The sequence below is a fragment of the Danio rerio genome, chromosome 15, assembly GCF_052040795.2.
Source record: "Danio rerio strain M-AB ecotype USA chromosome 15, GRCz13ab, whole genome shotgun sequence".
Classification (NCBI taxonomy): domain Eukaryota; kingdom Metazoa; phylum Chordata; class Actinopteri; order Cypriniformes; family Danionidae; genus Danio; species Danio rerio.
This window is the reverse complement of record NC_141035.1, coordinates 47,707,501-47,725,000: the sequence shown is the minus strand read 5'-3', so window position 1 is coordinate 47,725,000 and position 17,500 is coordinate 47,707,501. Positions and strand designations below refer to the sequence as shown.

The window sequence follows — 17,500 nt, the reverse complement described above, 5'->3', positions numbered from 1 at the left end:
GTGTTTTAGGTTGATGAGCTGCTCTATGGACAGTCTGAAGTTTGTTACTACATGGAGAGGTCAGATTACTGAAGCCAAACTACAAGTGAAGGTACAAGCATTTGTTCCTTATGAAGAGACTGTGTGTGATTAGCACAATAGAGCTAATCTTTGACAGTGCATTTTAAGTAAACTTCATTTATTTATTTATTTATTTATTTATTTGTTTGTTTGTTTATTTATTTGTTTGTTTATTTATGTGTTTATTTATTTATTTATGTTTTTGTTTATTCATGTATGTATTATTTATTTATTTAAGTATTTATTTATATATGTATTTATTTATGTATTTATTTATTTTTGTTTTTGTTTATTTATTTATGTGTTTGTTTGTTTATTTATTTGTGTGTTTGCTTATTCATTTATGTGTTTGTTTGTTTATTTATGTGTTTATTTATTTATGTTTTTGTTTACTTATGTATGTGTTTATTTATTTTTTATGTATGTATTTGTTTATTTATTTATGCATGCATTTATTTATGTATTTATGGTTTTTGTTTATTTATTTATTTATTCATTTATTTATTTATGTATGTATATGTTTGTTTATTTATTTATGTTTTTGTTTATTTATTTATTTATTTATTTATTTATGTGTTTACTTGTTTATTTATTTATTTATTTATGTATATGTTTATTTATTTATTTATTTATGTTTTTGTTTATTTATTTATTTATTTATTTATGTGTTTACTTGTTTATTTATTTATTTATTTATGTATATGTTTGTTTATTTATTTATGTTTTTGTTTATTTATTTATTTATTTATGTGTTTACTTGTTTATTTATTTATTTATTTATTTAAATAAGCTTTATTTGCTTGAAATATCAAGTGTTGCCAAAGCATTTCACATTATATAAACAATGAATAATGTAGTGATTACAAAATGCATATTTATTCATAAAACCCATCAGAAATTAAATAAATGCTTGCACAAATAAGAAAATAACTAATATTATGTTTAAGAAGGTAATGGAAAAAGAGAAAATAACATAATAAATAAATAAACACACATGTTTAGATGAAATGTAATGTTTCTGACTAGTTCTCTTTTGCACTAAATATTGCCCAATATTGTTTCTGTTTTACATGATGTGCTTGTATAGTCTGACTATAGGTTATGTGTATAGCTAACTACTGTATTTATAGTCTAAAAGTTGCTCATACGTCAGATGTTGTGCTTGTATGTATGATTATGTTTATATATGTTCTGCAAGACAACGTTTCGTTCTGTTGTGTGTCCACACATTTGGCAGATTGACAATAAAGCTCAGCATGAACTTGTACTAGTTTTCACCTCTGGCTGACTCTCTGCTTATGATAGACTGATACATACCCCCCGGTGTCCTTGCCAAATTTTCTCCATCATGGCCTCCCAATCATCCGCATCCACAGAATTGGCTCTGTCACTATCTCTCCACTCCACCTATAGCTGGTGTGTGGTGAGCGCACTGGCGCCGCTGTCCTATGGCTGCCGTCGCATCACCCAAGTGGATGCTGCACACCGGTGGTGGTGTGGAGAGACCCTCTTCATGATAGTGAAGCGCTTTGAATGTATGACCATACACAATAAATGCACTATATAAATACACATTATCCATAGTTTTATATGTAGTCTCTCTCTCTCTCTCTCTTTCTAGGTTGGTGGTTTGCAATTGGAGGGTTGTAGTTTCGATGGAAATCGTCTATCTGAGAGCCATCACGACTCTCCCAGTGTGTCCTCCGTTCCTCCATGTCACATGGCTTGGATCCCGCAGGTAACACATACAGTTTGTCTCTAAATATCCTGTGAAGTGCTCTGAAATGTGCAGTTTTGCTTGATATGTGATGCAATTTAAACTGAAACATAAAGTGAGAGGGCGGGACAGAGTAGCTCCTCCTCTTTTTTTGATTACAGCCAATAGGGTAAAGCCATAGACAGCATTATTAACCTGAGAGAAAAACAATTGAAGTCTATGTAACATCCTCACTAAAACAGGAAAACAAACATGTGTGTGTGTGCGTGTGTGTGTGTGTGCGTGTGTGTGTGTGTGTGTTTCAGAGTGCTATGGGCTGTTATTCTCCAGACGAGTGTATCTCTCTGCCGGTGTACAGCAGTGCTGAACGTGTGTGTGTGGTGACAAACGTACAGCTGCCGTGTGCTGGAGATCATGACACGTGGATCCAGAGCGGAGCGGCTCTCTTCCTCAAACAGCAGTAACACAAACAGACACACTTTATACTGACATTAGCATCAGTTTACATGTTTTTGAGTGTCTTGGTCTTCATATGACGGTGTTTTTGCTGCATTCCAGCGGCTGTGAGACTGTAGTTTTATTCAGTCTTATATTCTGCAGATATTTATATGATCAAATAAACGAGTTTTCCTGGAGATCCCTCTATTTCTCTGCTTTCAACACCACTGCATGTTTTGCATGAGTAAAACTGTACGTGCGTATGTCAGCCGAAACGTAGCATAGCTGTGAACAATGAGAAATTATGCAGCGTGAATGTGTGTGTTTATTTATTTATACTTTCTCTTGTTCACAGTGGTGTTCCGGCTGTTATTTGACATTACTTTGACAAAACAGTTCTTTCAAAAGTCTTTATTAATAATAAACCATAACTAATGTTTTGGGGTGGCATGGTGGCTCAGTGGTTAGCACTGTGGCTTTGCATGTTCTCCCCGTGTGGGTTTCCTCAGAGTGCTTCAGTTTCCCCCACACATGCGTCCAAACACATGCGCTATAGGGGAATTGGGTTAGCAATTGGGTTAGTGTGTGTGCGTGTGTGTTTGTGTGTGTGTGTGTGTGTGTGTGTGTGTGTGTGTGTGTGTGTGTGTGTGTGTGTGTGTGTGTGTGTTTTTGTGACATATCAGGACACAAATCTGTATAATGACATTGGTTTGACACAGGTATTACAAAAAGGAGGTGAAATAAGAGGACTTTGGTGACGTCCTCGTTTCTCAAAATGCTTATAAATCCTACAGAATGAGTTTAATCAGAGAGTAAAGCTGAACACAGTCTCCTGTGATGGTTGGGTTTAGGGATGGGGTGGGGTGGGGTGAGGTGAGGGCAATACAATAAACAGTTTGGACTATATAAAATGAATGGAAACCTATGTAATGTCCCCACTTTTCACAAAAACAAACGTGTGTGTGTGATGACCTCTGATGAATTAGAGACTAAGCTAAAGGAAAATGAATAAATGTGTATTGCGAGTTCTGTATCCTAGCATTTAAAGCACAGATTCTGACCCCCAGTCTCTTTAAAACAGTCTGGTAAAACATTAGACACATTTGCTGAATTGCGATGTGTATTTACAGCAGGTCAGAGATCAGTGAGAGCTTTATTTCAGCTTATGCTTTATACAGTAGAAGTCTGAATTATTCACCCCCCCTCAAATTTTTATTTATTTTTTTGAATATTTTCTAAATGATGTTTAACAGAGCAAGGAAATGTTCACAGTATGTCTGATAATATTTTTTCTTCTGGAGAAAGTCTTATTTGTTTGATTTCGGCAAAAATAAAAGCAGTTTTTAATTTTTTAATCACCATATTAAGGTCAATATTATTAGCCCCTTTAAGCTATATTTTTTCTCAATAACCTACAGAACAAACCATCATTATACAATGACTTGCCTAATTACCCTAACCTGCCTAATTAACCTACTTAACCTAGTTAAGCCTTAAAATGTCACTTTAAGCTGTATAGAAGTGTCTTGAAGAATATCTACTAAAATATTATTTACTCTCATCATGACAAAGATAAAATAAATCAGTTATTAGAGATGAGTTATTAAAACTATTATGATTAGAAATGTGCTGGAAAAAAATCTCTCCGTTAAACAGAAATTGGGGAAAAATAAACAAGCGGTCTAATATTTCAGGGGGGCTAATAAGTCTGACTTCAACTGTATGAAGCAGCACAGAGTGAGCAGTACATTAGTGTTGGTCTGAAGGTCAGCAGGTTCCAGCGGTGACCTTTGACCACTGCTTGTGTTATATGGACTTGGCAGGTGTGACTTGTGACCTCAGTGTGTGTGTGTGTGTGTGTGTGTGTGTGTGTGTGTGTGTGTGTGTGTGTGTGTGTGTGTGTGTGTGTGTGTGTGTGTGTGTGTGTGTGTGTGTGTGTGTGTGTGTGTGTGTGTGTGTGTGTGGTCAGGATGCAGATGCTGTAAATGCTGTTTCTCCTCTGATCCGCCTTTTCCTTTCCAAAGGAACAGAAACATCCTCGTTCACTGCTGAACCTCTGCTTTAGGAAGAGATAATATACAGTACACGTTTTATATAGTTTTATTAATATTTTAAAAAGTATGTTAAGTGTAAAGTATAAGCACAAAAATGAGTTTATTTAATTATTTGTAGTTTTTTTTTATATATATAAATATTATGTTGTATTTTAGATTTTTTTTAATTATTATAATTTTATTATAATAAATTATAATAATTATATTATAATTGTATTATAATTATATTATTTTTATTTATTATTTTATTATAATTTATTTATAATTTATTTAATTATTATAATTTGGGGTGGTGGCTCAGTGGTTAGCACTTTCGCCTCACAGCAGGAACCTCCCTGGTTCCAGTCCTGGCTGGCTCAGTTGGCGTTTCTGTGGGGAGTTTGCATGTTCTCCCCGTGTTGGTGTGGGTTTCCTCCGGTTTCCCCCACAGTCCTAACAGCTCTGGAAGGACAGCCGCTGCATAAAACATATGCTGGATAAGTTGGCGGTTCATTCCACTGTGGTGACCGCTGATGAATCAAGGGACTAAGCCGAAGAAAACTAAATGAATGAATATCACTGTGGCAAAAATGATTGAGGTCATCAAAGTATTGCATGATAAGTCGATGTGTTGATTATTGTGACAGACCTAGTACCATGGCATTGCTGTGGTGTTGTTCTATTGTCTGTTGTGTGTGTGTCTAGGCTCAGTGACGTCACACTCACTCATTTAGACTGACATTATCCTGTTTGCGTGTGTCTTTTCTTGAGGGCTTCTGAGATCTGATTAGTTGCCCTTTTGCTGGAGGCTTTTCACAAACACACACTCCACCACACTTCTGCAGCTGCTTGACTTTTCAGAAGGAGAGGCTTTTTATCCGCACATCAAAGGTCAGAGTGTGTGTGTCTGTGTGTGTGAATGCAGAATTCTGGTGTTTATGTGCAATTTCAAATCTTAACTGCAGCATAAATCAAAATGCTGACCTTTAATCCCACACACACACACACACACACACACACACACACACACACACACACACACACACACACACACTGTCCTTCTGTAACTGGACAGCAGTAAAATAATCAAATAACATCCTAAAAATACCATAGTGCAATGTTGATACTCTATTATAATACTAAAGTACAAAAGGACAGTGGCTGTTTCCTTAATAGTGCATTGTAATTGTGTATTATGAACAGTAATTTGAAGTCTGAAGCTCCGCCCTCTACATTATCATAATTAATCATTCATTAAACATGTCACCTTATCATTATGTATGTAAAGTTCACTTCTAAGACTCAGTTTTGTGGTGAATGTAAGAAGATGTTTAAAGGGCCAAGTGCCCCCCCCCCACCTCTCCGTCTCAGCAGGGTGTTTTCATACCTCTAGATTTGAAAAAGGTCAGGAAAGTGGGCGTGTGTAGCTCTGTTAAGGTGGAATTGTCGAGTGGCCAAAGAGGGAATTGTTTGCATGAAAAGGGGAGTTTAAGTACATGCACCTGCTGATTTTCCAACGGCAACACAAACACAGATGCAGTGAAGACAGCGACTGATAATGTTTACATGGACATCTGTAATGGAATTATTTGCTTTAATCTGAAAAGACAATAATATGATGGTGTTTACATGAGTTGCTTCCTAAATGTTCCTTTATGATCCTATTTTAGATGTTTATAGCATATAATTCGATTAACGTCATCGCGTCACCACCAAGCGGCAACCTCCCGTTTTCCCTCAGGAAGCCAATACGGAAGTAACTAAAACTGCAATTCATCCGAAATTCCGCTAGTCCTGGCCGCTCCGGGCTCCAAAACAGAGCAAATTTCAATTGAGCCCACTGTTAGAATGGCCAACTTTACAGCAGAAAAAAAAGTGTTTACAGCCTGCTACAAAAAAAGATTTTGGTTAATACAGGTAATATTACCCTTCATGACAACTGTGAGGGGGGTGAATTTTTTTATAACTCATCCGTTTCCTTTATATTAAGTTATATTAAGTTTGCATAATTAAGGTCTTGCTGGTCGCCGTCAAGTCACCTCAGCTGAATCCTGCAGATTAGCCACTGAACTCGGCATATTTATCGTATTTCTGTGTTGTTTTATGTGGCTTTACACAGTCAACTGCCTTTTGGACTTGTTTCCCACAATTATTAGATGGCATGGCATGCTGAGGGCACTTAATTGTGCTCACAAACCATTCACGTGGCCTCCGTTTCCCATGTGAGTAAAGTTATATACTTATATACCATCTCTATACATGTATGTGTTTTATTTAAGATCATTTATCATTTATATTTATATTTAGAGCTGTAATGCACTCCAGAATCTGACAGATTGATTAGCTGTAGGCTCTAGATCAGTCATCTGAAGTGTTGTCATACAGTGTTATGCTGGATTTCATCAATAGTCTTACAGTAACTAACACAGACTATATCTGAAGTGTTTGTAAGTAATTCACGCTTTCCTCCTGTTGAAAAACGTCATAAGAACAATGTTTAGTGGCTCAATGTATTACAGCAGTGTTTTTAAAAGTCTAAACACTTTATTGATATAGTATACAACCAAGCACAAGTGGTCAGAATACAAACGAGTCACAGGTGATAAAGTATTAAGCATTTCTCCTAAAGTAAAGTGTGTCTGAACCAGGTCCAAGCTAAATGCCAGCAGGTGTCTGTAGCTCCGCTCACTCTCCGCCTCTTTGCCCTTGTTTGGTATCCCGCCGTGGGTGTGATGACGCGTGACCAAAATAGCGACGGTTGGCCGCGCCTACTTGTGGCTTCTTTTTCGCTCTTCAGAAACCTATGGGTGACGTCACGGATACTACGTCCATATATTTTACAGTCTATGGTCACCACGCTATCCACTTTTCCTCTGAGTTTCATGTAATTTCTGATGTTTCATTTTTTGTTTGTCGACTTTAACTGCAGTTTGGCACTTTCACTTTCATTCAGGAACATTTCATGCATGCCCCCACATGACAAGCAAGATATTGGATGCGAAGGACTGCTGGAAGAGTGTTGTTTTAATGGAATTTGATACCTCTTGCCGAATGGGGGGGGAACTCTAAATTTCTCAATGCAGATGTCTGTGGTCGTTCACTGATTCAGTAGGTGCAGAGAATAGTGTCAAATAACCGTGTGTGTATAGACTGTCCTGTCACAAAATGCAAAAAAAAAATAAAAAATCCTATGTGGCGAAAATCCTACACGGCGGTGATAGTTTGATTGCGGTGTTTACGTTTACACTCAGAGAGCAGCATGTACAGCGGATCTTTCAGTCCATAATATTGTAGTGATATTAACGTACTGTAAACTCTGCGAATAAATCATTTTGACTAAGGTATGCTGACGATTCTAAATAACTTTGCCTCTGGACAAACATAAACAAAGACCACTGATCGCTCGCACACCAAATCTGCAGAGACAGGACAATCAACACCAACTGTAACCGTGTCTTTTTTTTTAAACGAGACGAGCGGCAAATCCGGATTTCACCATTTCCAGATGCGAAAAGCTCTCAGGTAAAAATCTTCCTCACAAACGTCTTTCTGTCGCGTGTTAGCAGACCACTGTAATCCACACGTGAGTCCCGGTGCGCTCTCATAGCGGGGAAATGGAAACAAAGCCTTCATTGCAGCACATTTATAAACCCAACACTGACGACCCGTGTCTCGAACAATTCTCCTTCTACTACTTATTTGAATTACGGTTGGCAACACAACGTAGCGTCTCTAAAACGCTGTAATGAAGTTGCACCTCGTTCATGCTAATTGGTTTGAACCAACTCTTTTTCATGAATTAATAAACAGATTTGCTGAAAACTCATCCTTTTGTACCAGCCGGTACAGACATCAAATCTTTACGCTGGATTTTACGCAGTAACCTCATGGCCTTGACGTTGCTTTAAACTTTCTTTTGAAACCGGAAGATGAAACTTGTTAGCTAAAAATGTGTCCTAATAGTGTTTTTTAGCAAACGTTGAACATATATATATATATATATATATATATGGCTGTCAACTTATTAAAAAATGTGTTTTGTTGTTACGCGACCCTTTAGTATTACAAAAAAAAAAAATAATGCTATGGTAAATGTAAAAGCATGGTATCACCATGGTTAATCGAGGATTTTTTAGGTTTATCTTCAATGCCTCCTCCTTCATCTTACCCCAGACATGGTCAATAATGTTCATATCTGGTGACTGGGCTGACCAATCCTGGTGCAGCTTGACCTTCTTTGCTTTCAGGAGCTTTGATGTGGAGGCTGAAGTATGAGGAGCGCTATCCTGCTGGAGAATTGTCCCTCTCCTGTGGTTTGTAATGTAATGGGCAGCACAAATGTCTTGATACCTCAGGCTGTTGATGTTGCAGATCTCTCGCACGCCCCCATACTGAATATAACCCCAAACCATGATTTACCCTTCACCAAACTTGACTGATTTCTGGGGAAATCTTCGCTCTATGCTGGCTCCAGTAGGTCTTCTGCAGTGTTTGTGATGATTGGGATGCAGATCAACAGATGATTCAGCAGAAAAATCCACCTTCTGACACTTTTACAAATGATCAACTAGAAGTCAAGTTATAATGTGTTGATCTTACAACTGGAATCCACAACAAGACTTTTGTCAGGTAGTGTAAATATGTATCATCATTTTGTGTATGTGTGTGTGTGCCACAAAGTCAAGCTGCAAAACAGGAAACTGAAGTGAGGAATGCTGTGTGGGGAAAAAAGCAGACCTGTAGGCTGTGTGTGTGTGTGTGTGTGTGTGTGTGTGTGTGATTGGTTTTCTCCATTAATTTCCCTCCTCCTGTCATAGCTGATTCTGTCACACTTCACCACAGTGTCTCTCTCTCTCTCTCTCTGTCTGTCTCTCTCTGTCTGTCTCTCTGTGTGTGTTTGTGTTACTCTACTGTAATTACTCACCGTCATGTCATTTCAAACTTCAGTCTGCTTTCATTTCTCAGCGGAGCACAAAAGAAGACGTTTAGTGAAATGTTCACACTGCTCTCTTTAACAGTAAATCAGCATCCAAACGTCTTCTTCCATCTTCCTCAATGAGATCCTGCATGTTCAGAGTGACGCGATGGTGGAAATGATCAGACGTGTGAGTTTTGCTGGATGGTTCATGCAATATTCACAGATGGAAAGAAAATGAGACATCAAAAACAGAGAAATGAAGAGAGAATGAGACAAACAGATGGAGAGATGAGTTCAGCTAGCTGTGTGTAGGACTGATTTACTGAAGGAAACTCTTGCTGGCAGGTGATCTCATCGTTTACTGCTTTTTATAGCGGTGTGCAGAGTTGTGGAAAGAAAACTTCTTGCATCACCGGTTCCATAAGGAAACATTAACATCCATGAAAAAACAATCCATCGGTCAATCCAATGGTCCATTTATAAAAGAAAATCCTCTAAATGTGCAATTTTATTTTTAAATATTAAGGTCACACTTTACCATAAGGGTTCTCTAGTGTTAGTTAATGTATTTACGAACATGAACTAATAATGAACAATACTTGTGCAGCATTTATTAATGATCAACCTTTACTATTAATGTTCAACCTTTACTAATGCATTACGGTGTTTCCCCGCCCTCCCAACGGCTTTCCCCGCCCCTCTTGAAGTCATGTTAATTAATTTTCTGTATAGAGCCAGATCACAACTTCTCTTAATAAACAAGCTAAATAGCCATATGTATTATCCTTAGGACAAAAGAAGTATACTAAAGTAAAGGTCAAGTACAAAAGTATACTTTATTTAGTACGTATACTAATGTCAATGTAATAGTAGCATCCTTGAAATGCTCTTCCAGAAGCCCATTAAGATACACTGCAGTGACAAAAGCTGCACACCTTGTGGATAAAAAGGATATAAAACTAAATGTTCATCTTTAGCTTGTGCGGTTTTACAGTTCAAATAATTGTTCAGTCGTTCACTGCTGTCATTCTGCTGTGGCGACCCCGGATTAATAAAGGACTAAGCCGATTGAACATCAATGATTATTTATATCAATTTGAGATTTAAGTTTATTACATGGAATTAAGAAATATCTTGCCATCATCTGACACTGCTGTGTTCTTACATTGTGATGTGTTTTTATAATTTGCATCAGCGTTATAACAGTGCATGAATAATTTTGCATTACACTACTTATTTTGTTTCTTATGTCACCGTAACAATTTTGCCTGATTTTCTATTTAATCAAATAAACATGATGTAAATGTAATTCATTCATTCATTTTATTGTCGGTTTAGTCCCTTTATTAATCCGGGGTCGCCACAGCGGAATGAACCGCCAACTTATGCAGCATATGTTTTACACAGTGGATGCCCTTCCAGCCACAACACATCACTGGGAAACATCCATACACACTCGCTAACACTCATACACTACGGACAATTTAGCCTACCCAATTCACCCGTACCGCATGCGTTTGGACTGTTGGGGAAACTGGAGCACCCACATGAACATGGGGAGAACATGCAAACTCCAGAAATGCCAACTGACCCAGCCGAGGCTCGAACCAGCGACCTTCTTGCTGTGAGACGACAGCACTACCTACCGCGCCACTGTAAAAGTAATTGACCTAAATAAATGTGTTTCTAAAATTTTTAAGTATTTAAAAATTTTCTTTTTCCGAATTTTTCTTTTCTAGAATGTTTTAATAGTTCTAAGAAGCGTGACTTATTTTCTGCAAATTAATTGTAATATTTATTTTAGTCTTTTTCCAAAGATAAAATCAAAACAGTATATAAAATAGGTATAAAGTGTCGCTAGTGTGCAATGTCATGCTTTCCTTTAGCGAATATAACATGCAATAAGAGACTTTGCATTTTACTCTGCACATCCTGAATCTTGCACTGTTAAAAACATCTGTAAATGAGCAGCTTTCTGTATTTTGTGATGCATGTTTATACTTTTGCCAGCTTATTTATACTTTTGAATTGCATTATGGGAGCTTAAAAGTTGTAAAAAAAAAAGTGACTTTTATTGACATGTTTAATAGTTTGCAGTGCTATATTGTCTGGGATGGTGTTGCATATGATGCTAATATAACCCTGTAATAAACTGCAGCACATTTCTGTCATTTCACACACTCATTTCTCTTCAGTTTATTTCTTATACATTATATTACCTCAATAAGTCAGTAAAAGTCACTTTGTTAAAGTGTAGAGTTGAATTTTCAACATCAGAAGTCGACAGAGCAGAGCTCAACATCCCATAATGCAATTCACCACCGTAAAAAAACCCTTGTGAATTACAATAACTGTTGATGAACTGATCTGGTTTTACACGCTGAGCTCATATTACAGAAGAGCATAGAGAACTGCTGTTTCATGCTGATGGTAATGAATTCTTCAGGTGTGTGTGCGTGCGTGCGTGCGTGCGTGTGTGATATAAGAGTGTCATCACCTCACATACACTCACACAGTTTTTTATCGCTCCATCTCGGCTTATTTTCACCCTTGATGCAATGCTGATGAAATCTAACATGCAGTTTCCCTTCGCTGGCGCTCTCAGTGATGTAAACCCGAGGAAAGCGCAGTTTGCAGAGGAATTACAGTTCAAATGACTGCGCTGAGCGTGTGTATGATCAAACTTTGATGTGTGTTTGATGGCAGTGTTCAGCCGTGAGGTGACAGACAGTTACGGGTCAGCTGATCTGAACATCCACCCACATCTGACCTGCTTCTCCATCTGTGTCCAGCTTCAGAAACACTACAGTACTGTGCTAGACACTATACTGGATTTGTTGGACTAAGACTTTTGCACAACATACAGTTGACTGAATCATTAGCCCCAGTGGATATTTCATTCATTAATTTCTGTGTAATGGTGAGATATTTTTTTTAAAACATAATAACTCATTTCTAATAACTGATTTATTTTATCTTTGCCATGATGACAACAAAATGACTAGATATTTTTCAGGACACTAGTATTCAGCTTAAAGTGACATTTAAACGAAACACCAAGACATGTGTTGAGCTGTTGACAGTCGTATATGTGTCCCACACTGCTAAAAACACTATTAGGACACCTATATTTCACTAAAAAGTGTAAATTGGTTGTTTTTGCGTTATTTCAAGCAAATTCGTACTTCCGGTTTGAAACTAATTTTTGAAGCTGCGTCACGGTCATGACATAATAGCGTGTATTCCAGCGTGCAGACTGGACGTCTGTGCCAGAGTGAGTCTTATTACATCTTACAGTGTGTTGCATTAATACATGAGTAAGGCTTGGTTCAAACCAATCAGCGCGCTCTATTGTGCAACTTCATTAATATTCATTACTGTCACAGTGTTTACACGACTGAGACGCCACGTTGTGTTGGCAAAACAAGCGTGAAGTGTTGCTTTTATAGTTTGCTGCCGTTAAGTTTCGTTTTCTTTTTCTCTCTGTGAGAGCGCAGCTGGAGTCACGTGTGGATTACAGTGTACGCGACGCGCGACAACAATAACTTACGTGTCTAAGGAGGATTATTGTTTACCTGAGAGCTGTTCTCATCTGCAAACGCTGAGATCCGGATTCGCTTGTAGTCTCCTCTTCATAAAGACGCGGCTCTAGTTGCTGGTGATTGTCCTGTCTCTACAGATTTGGTAAGTGAGCGACCAGTGCTCTTTGTTTATTCAGTTTGTTCGTATCGAACTAAGTTAACTATTGCACCTTAACATGTTAGGACCACAACCAAACTTTAACCTCGTGTAGGGTTTTTAACCGCATTTAGTGACCGGAATAACACACGCGGCTTTCTGACGCTACCTGCCGTGTGCATCTAAGTTTTTTTGGAAAATGCGGAGTTTTTTTTTCTCTCATTCGCCGTGCGGTATCAAACATTACATGAAAAATACACGCTTAGAGCAGCTCATCGAATCAAATATCTCGTTAGTCGCGAGGGGCATGAATGAATTCCCTGAATGAAAGAGCCAAACTGCAGTTAAAGTCCAACATTTAATAATTTGGCAAATAATTCCACAAATAATGTCCATGTTGGTTAAACATCATCACTTTCTACTGTGTGTGAGTATTTTGACTGAAACTCGCGCGTGCCCAAATAGACACTCCCACTCCCTCCCACTTTAGTTCCTCCGACACTCCCCCCTAAACAGAGCTGGACACGCCCACTTTTCTGACTTTTTCCAAAGTAGAGGTGTGAAAACACCCTGCTGAAACGAGGGGGTTTCATGGCCCTTTAAAGGCTTAATGAGGGTAACTAGGCTATAGGGTAATTAGGCAAGTTATTGTATAACGATGGTTTGTTCTGTAGACAGTCGAAATAACAAATATAGCTTAAAGGGGCTAATAATACTGACCTTGTAATGGGTTTTAAACAAATTAAAAACTGCTTTTATTCTAGCCGAAATAAAACATTTAAGACTCTCTCCAGAAGAAAAAATATTATCAGACATACTGTGAACATTTCCTTGCTCTGTTAAACACCACTTGGGAAATATTAAAAAAAGAAAAATTGGGTAACACTTGATAATAACTATGAATCATTTATTAAGTATTAGCATCTAGTGCAGTGGTTCTCAAACTGCAGTACGTGTACCACAGGAAGAGGAAATCACTGAGTGACAAAAGAAACAATGGTAACACTTTATAATAACTACACACTATAAATCCTTTATTAAGCATTAGCAAATAGTGAATTCATTATCTGTTAAGCATTGACTCTACATTAATAAGCGTTAGTAAGCAGTTTATAACTGCAGCTACAAATGCTGTATTCTTGACTTACAAACATTTTTAAAATGTGCTTAATAATTGTACTTTCATACTTAGTAAATGATTAATTTTTCATTACTAAATTATCGCATTATTTACAAACCAGTTGCATTTAAGAGTAGTTGAGGGTTTTTAGGATCATTCAGAATGAGTTAGTAAATGATTAATAAACTATTGAAATTAACATTTATGTGTCTTATTATTCAGGCATATATTAATGGTTACTATGTATGTTAATAAATGCTTTATTAACTCAACTTCATGCAGTTGTGTGACCTAATCTAAAGTGAGGACTATTCATGCTTTATAAATCCTTTATAAATGACAAAAGTAAAAGTACAGATACTGCACTAAAAATGTACTCAAGGGAAAGTAAAAGTACACAATTTCAAAACTACTCCGTAAATTACAATCCCTGAGAACAACACACCCCGCACAGAGTCCTCCATACCCCTCACTGCACACCATCAATATGTAGCATGCACTGAACTTTAACCAATCCATACTTGAAACAACACTGCCTAAACTATGTGGACACCTATTCATTGTACATATCGCTGTCAATTTCACATTGTCGTTGTATTTGCACGGTCTGAAGCCAGCACCTAAGCTTTTCACTCATCATAGCACACGTGCTGCTGATGATGTGACAATAATAGGAATTTGATTTGAATACTATTTTGGCTATTGTTGTTATCCAGGACTTTTCAAATGTACTTTTTTGGTTATGATGACCATTCGACGTTGTATTTCAGCTTAAATAGTGCTTTTAAATGTCATGGAAATGCAGTATTTAATTCTCATAATTAAATGGTAACCTATAAATGAGGCCTATAACCACAATAGGGTAAACCTTTAGAGAAAACAAAGTTTCACCAGGCTGGCTACACTGAAAAAAGTGTTGCATGCAGAACTGTTGCAAACAATTTATTTGTGTTGAATTTAAATAAACAAATTAAGTTTAATAATGTTCAACTTAATTCGTTTGTTAAAATTCAACACAAATAAATTGTTTACAACCACTTTACGTACAAAAAAATTAGTAAATCCAAAGAAATCATCTCTGAATAATTTTTTTCAGTGTACGTGTTACTGTAACAATACCTGAATAATAGCAAAAACACTTTGCTGCAAAAAAGGTTTTAGGTTGAATGGGATAATAATGTAAAAAATGTGGCAGAACATTGGTTAAATAATGATAATAATATACTACACTGCATTACTTTTCTGTGTTAAAGTAAAATAGTTAAGTAATAAGAATAACATACTAAATAAAAAGGTTTTGGTTGAGCAAAAAATAAATAAAAAAATAAAAAGACCTCAGGATTTATTTAGGGTCAAATCAGCTTTTTTTTTTTTTTGATGAGAAACTTAATGAATACAGTGCATGCGTAAAGTACTTCACTTTTTCCAAGTTTTTTTTAAGTTACAGTCTTATTCCAAAACATTCCTCAACATTCTACACACAATCCCCCATAATGACAATGTGAAAAAAGAGTTTCTGAAATTGTTGCAAATTTATTCAAATTAAAAAACCTGAAAGATCAGATGTACATGAGTATTCACAGCCTTTGTTGTGAAGCTATAAATTGAGCTCAGGTACATTCTGTTTGCACTGATCATTCTTGAGATGTTTCAGCAGCTTCATTGAGTTCACCTGTGGTCAATTCAGTTGATTGGACATGATCTGAAAAGGAAGGCATACACCTGTCTATATAAGGTCCCAGGGTTGACAGTGCATGTCAAAGCACAAACCAAGCATGAAGACAAAGGAATTGTCTGTAGACCTCCGAGACAAGATTGTCTCAAGGCACAAGGCTGGGGAAGCTTACAGAAACATTTCTGCTGCTCTGAAAGTTCCAATGAGCACAGCGGCCTCCATCTTCCGTAAGTGGAAGATGTTGAACCACCAGGACTCTTCCTAGAGCTGGCCGGCCATCTAAGCTGAGTGATCAGGGGAGAAGGGCCTTAGTCATTGAGGTGATCAATAACCCGATGGTCACTCTGTCTGAGCTCCAGCGTTCTTCTGTGGAGAGAGGAGAAGCTTACAGAAGGACAACCATCTGTGCAGCAATCCACCAATCAGGCCTGTATGGTAGAGTGGCCAGACGGAAGACACTCCCCGCCTGGAGTTTCCAAAAGGCATCTGAAGCACTCTCAGACCATCAGACACAAAACTCTGCTCTGATGAGACTAAAATTGAAACTGAATGCCAGGCATTACGTTTGGAGAAAAGCAGGCAGTGTTCATCACCAGGCTAACACCATCCCTACAGTGAAGCATGGTGGTGGCAGCATCATGCTGTGGGGATGTTTTTCAGCAGCAGGAACTGGAAGACTAGTCAGGATAGAGGGAAAGATGAATGCAGCAATGTACAGAGACATCCTGAATGAAGACCTGCTGCAGAGTGCTCTTGACCTCAGACTGGGGCGACGGTTCATCTTCCAGCAGGACAATGACCCAAAGCACACCGCCAAAATATCAATAGAGTTTCTTCACAACAACTCCGTGAATGTCCTTGAGTGGCCCAGGAGAGCCCAGACCTAAATTCTATTGATCATCATTTACACCGTTGCTTCCCATCCAACCTGATAGATCTTGAGAGGTACTGCAAAGAGGAATAGGCAAAAATTCCTAAAGAAAAGCTTGTGGCATCATATACAAAAAGACTTGAGGCTGTAATCGCTGCCAAAGGTGCATCAACAAAGTATTGAGCAAAGGCTGTGAATATTGATGTACATCGGATTTAACAGCTTTTTTTATTTTTTAACAAACCTGCAACAATTTCAAAAACTCTTTGTTCACATTGTTATTCTGGGGGATTGTGTGTAGAATATTGAGGAAATCAATGAGTTTAATCCATTTTGAAATGAGGCTCTAGCATAAACTAATGTGGAAAAAGTGAAGCGCTATCAATACTTTCCCAATGCACTGGTGCTTTCAAAATAATAATGAATCATTCAGGGCTCAACAGTAAGGACTGCCCGATGGCCCAGGGCCAGCGTGTGAGATGCTCAGGACAGTAGACAGAATTGTTACTGGCCCGATTGGGCCACTGATGCCCTGTCACTAAAGTTTAATTTGCCTGTGTCTACTTGTCCATGTTTTGTACAGTTTGACGTCAGTTTGACAGGCTAGCCATCTTGTGTTTTGCAATAAATTGCCTGCACATTTTGCTGCTTTTGTTTGCAAAACACTTTGAATTTTGCTCATTGAACATTTCAAGAGTTCACACTTAGCTGATAATCAATAAAGCGTATTTGGCATGCTGTCAAGCCCTGAGCTCGTTATATCCTCGAGCCCGGGGCTCCCTCCCGTTAGAAGGTCGAGAGGGGAATTCGAGGTCAGGTAGGTCTCGAGAACTCCCCTGCTTGTCACCGTGAGAAGTGTAAACTCAGGTTGTATTGGGTGATAATTTGTTTTAGTCGATTGGCTATGGTTTATGTTTTTGGACGGTGGGAGGAACCCGGGGAAAACCTACGCGAACACGGGGAGAACATGCAAACTCCACACAGAAACAC

The 17,500-nt window shown here is 37.8% G+C and overlaps 1 protein-coding gene across 2 annotated transcripts in view; it reads left to right on the top strand.

Annotated features, from left to right (window-relative positions):
• dync2h1 (dynein cytoplasmic 2 heavy chain 1) overlaps positions 1-2,412 on the top strand; it is a 277,874-nt gene extending 275,462 nt beyond the window's left edge. For both annotated transcript variants that reach the window (NM_001423300.1, NM_001423299.1), the window contains 3 exon segments: positions 10-91; positions 1,682-1,798; positions 2,083-2,412. In NM_001423300.1, the coding sequence (NP_001410229.1) occupies positions 10-91; positions 1,682-1,798; positions 2,083-2,241 (358 nt within the window). In that variant the 3' untranslated portion in view covers positions 2,242-2,412.
• The last annotated feature ends 15,088 nt before the right edge of the window (positions 2,413-17,500 follow it).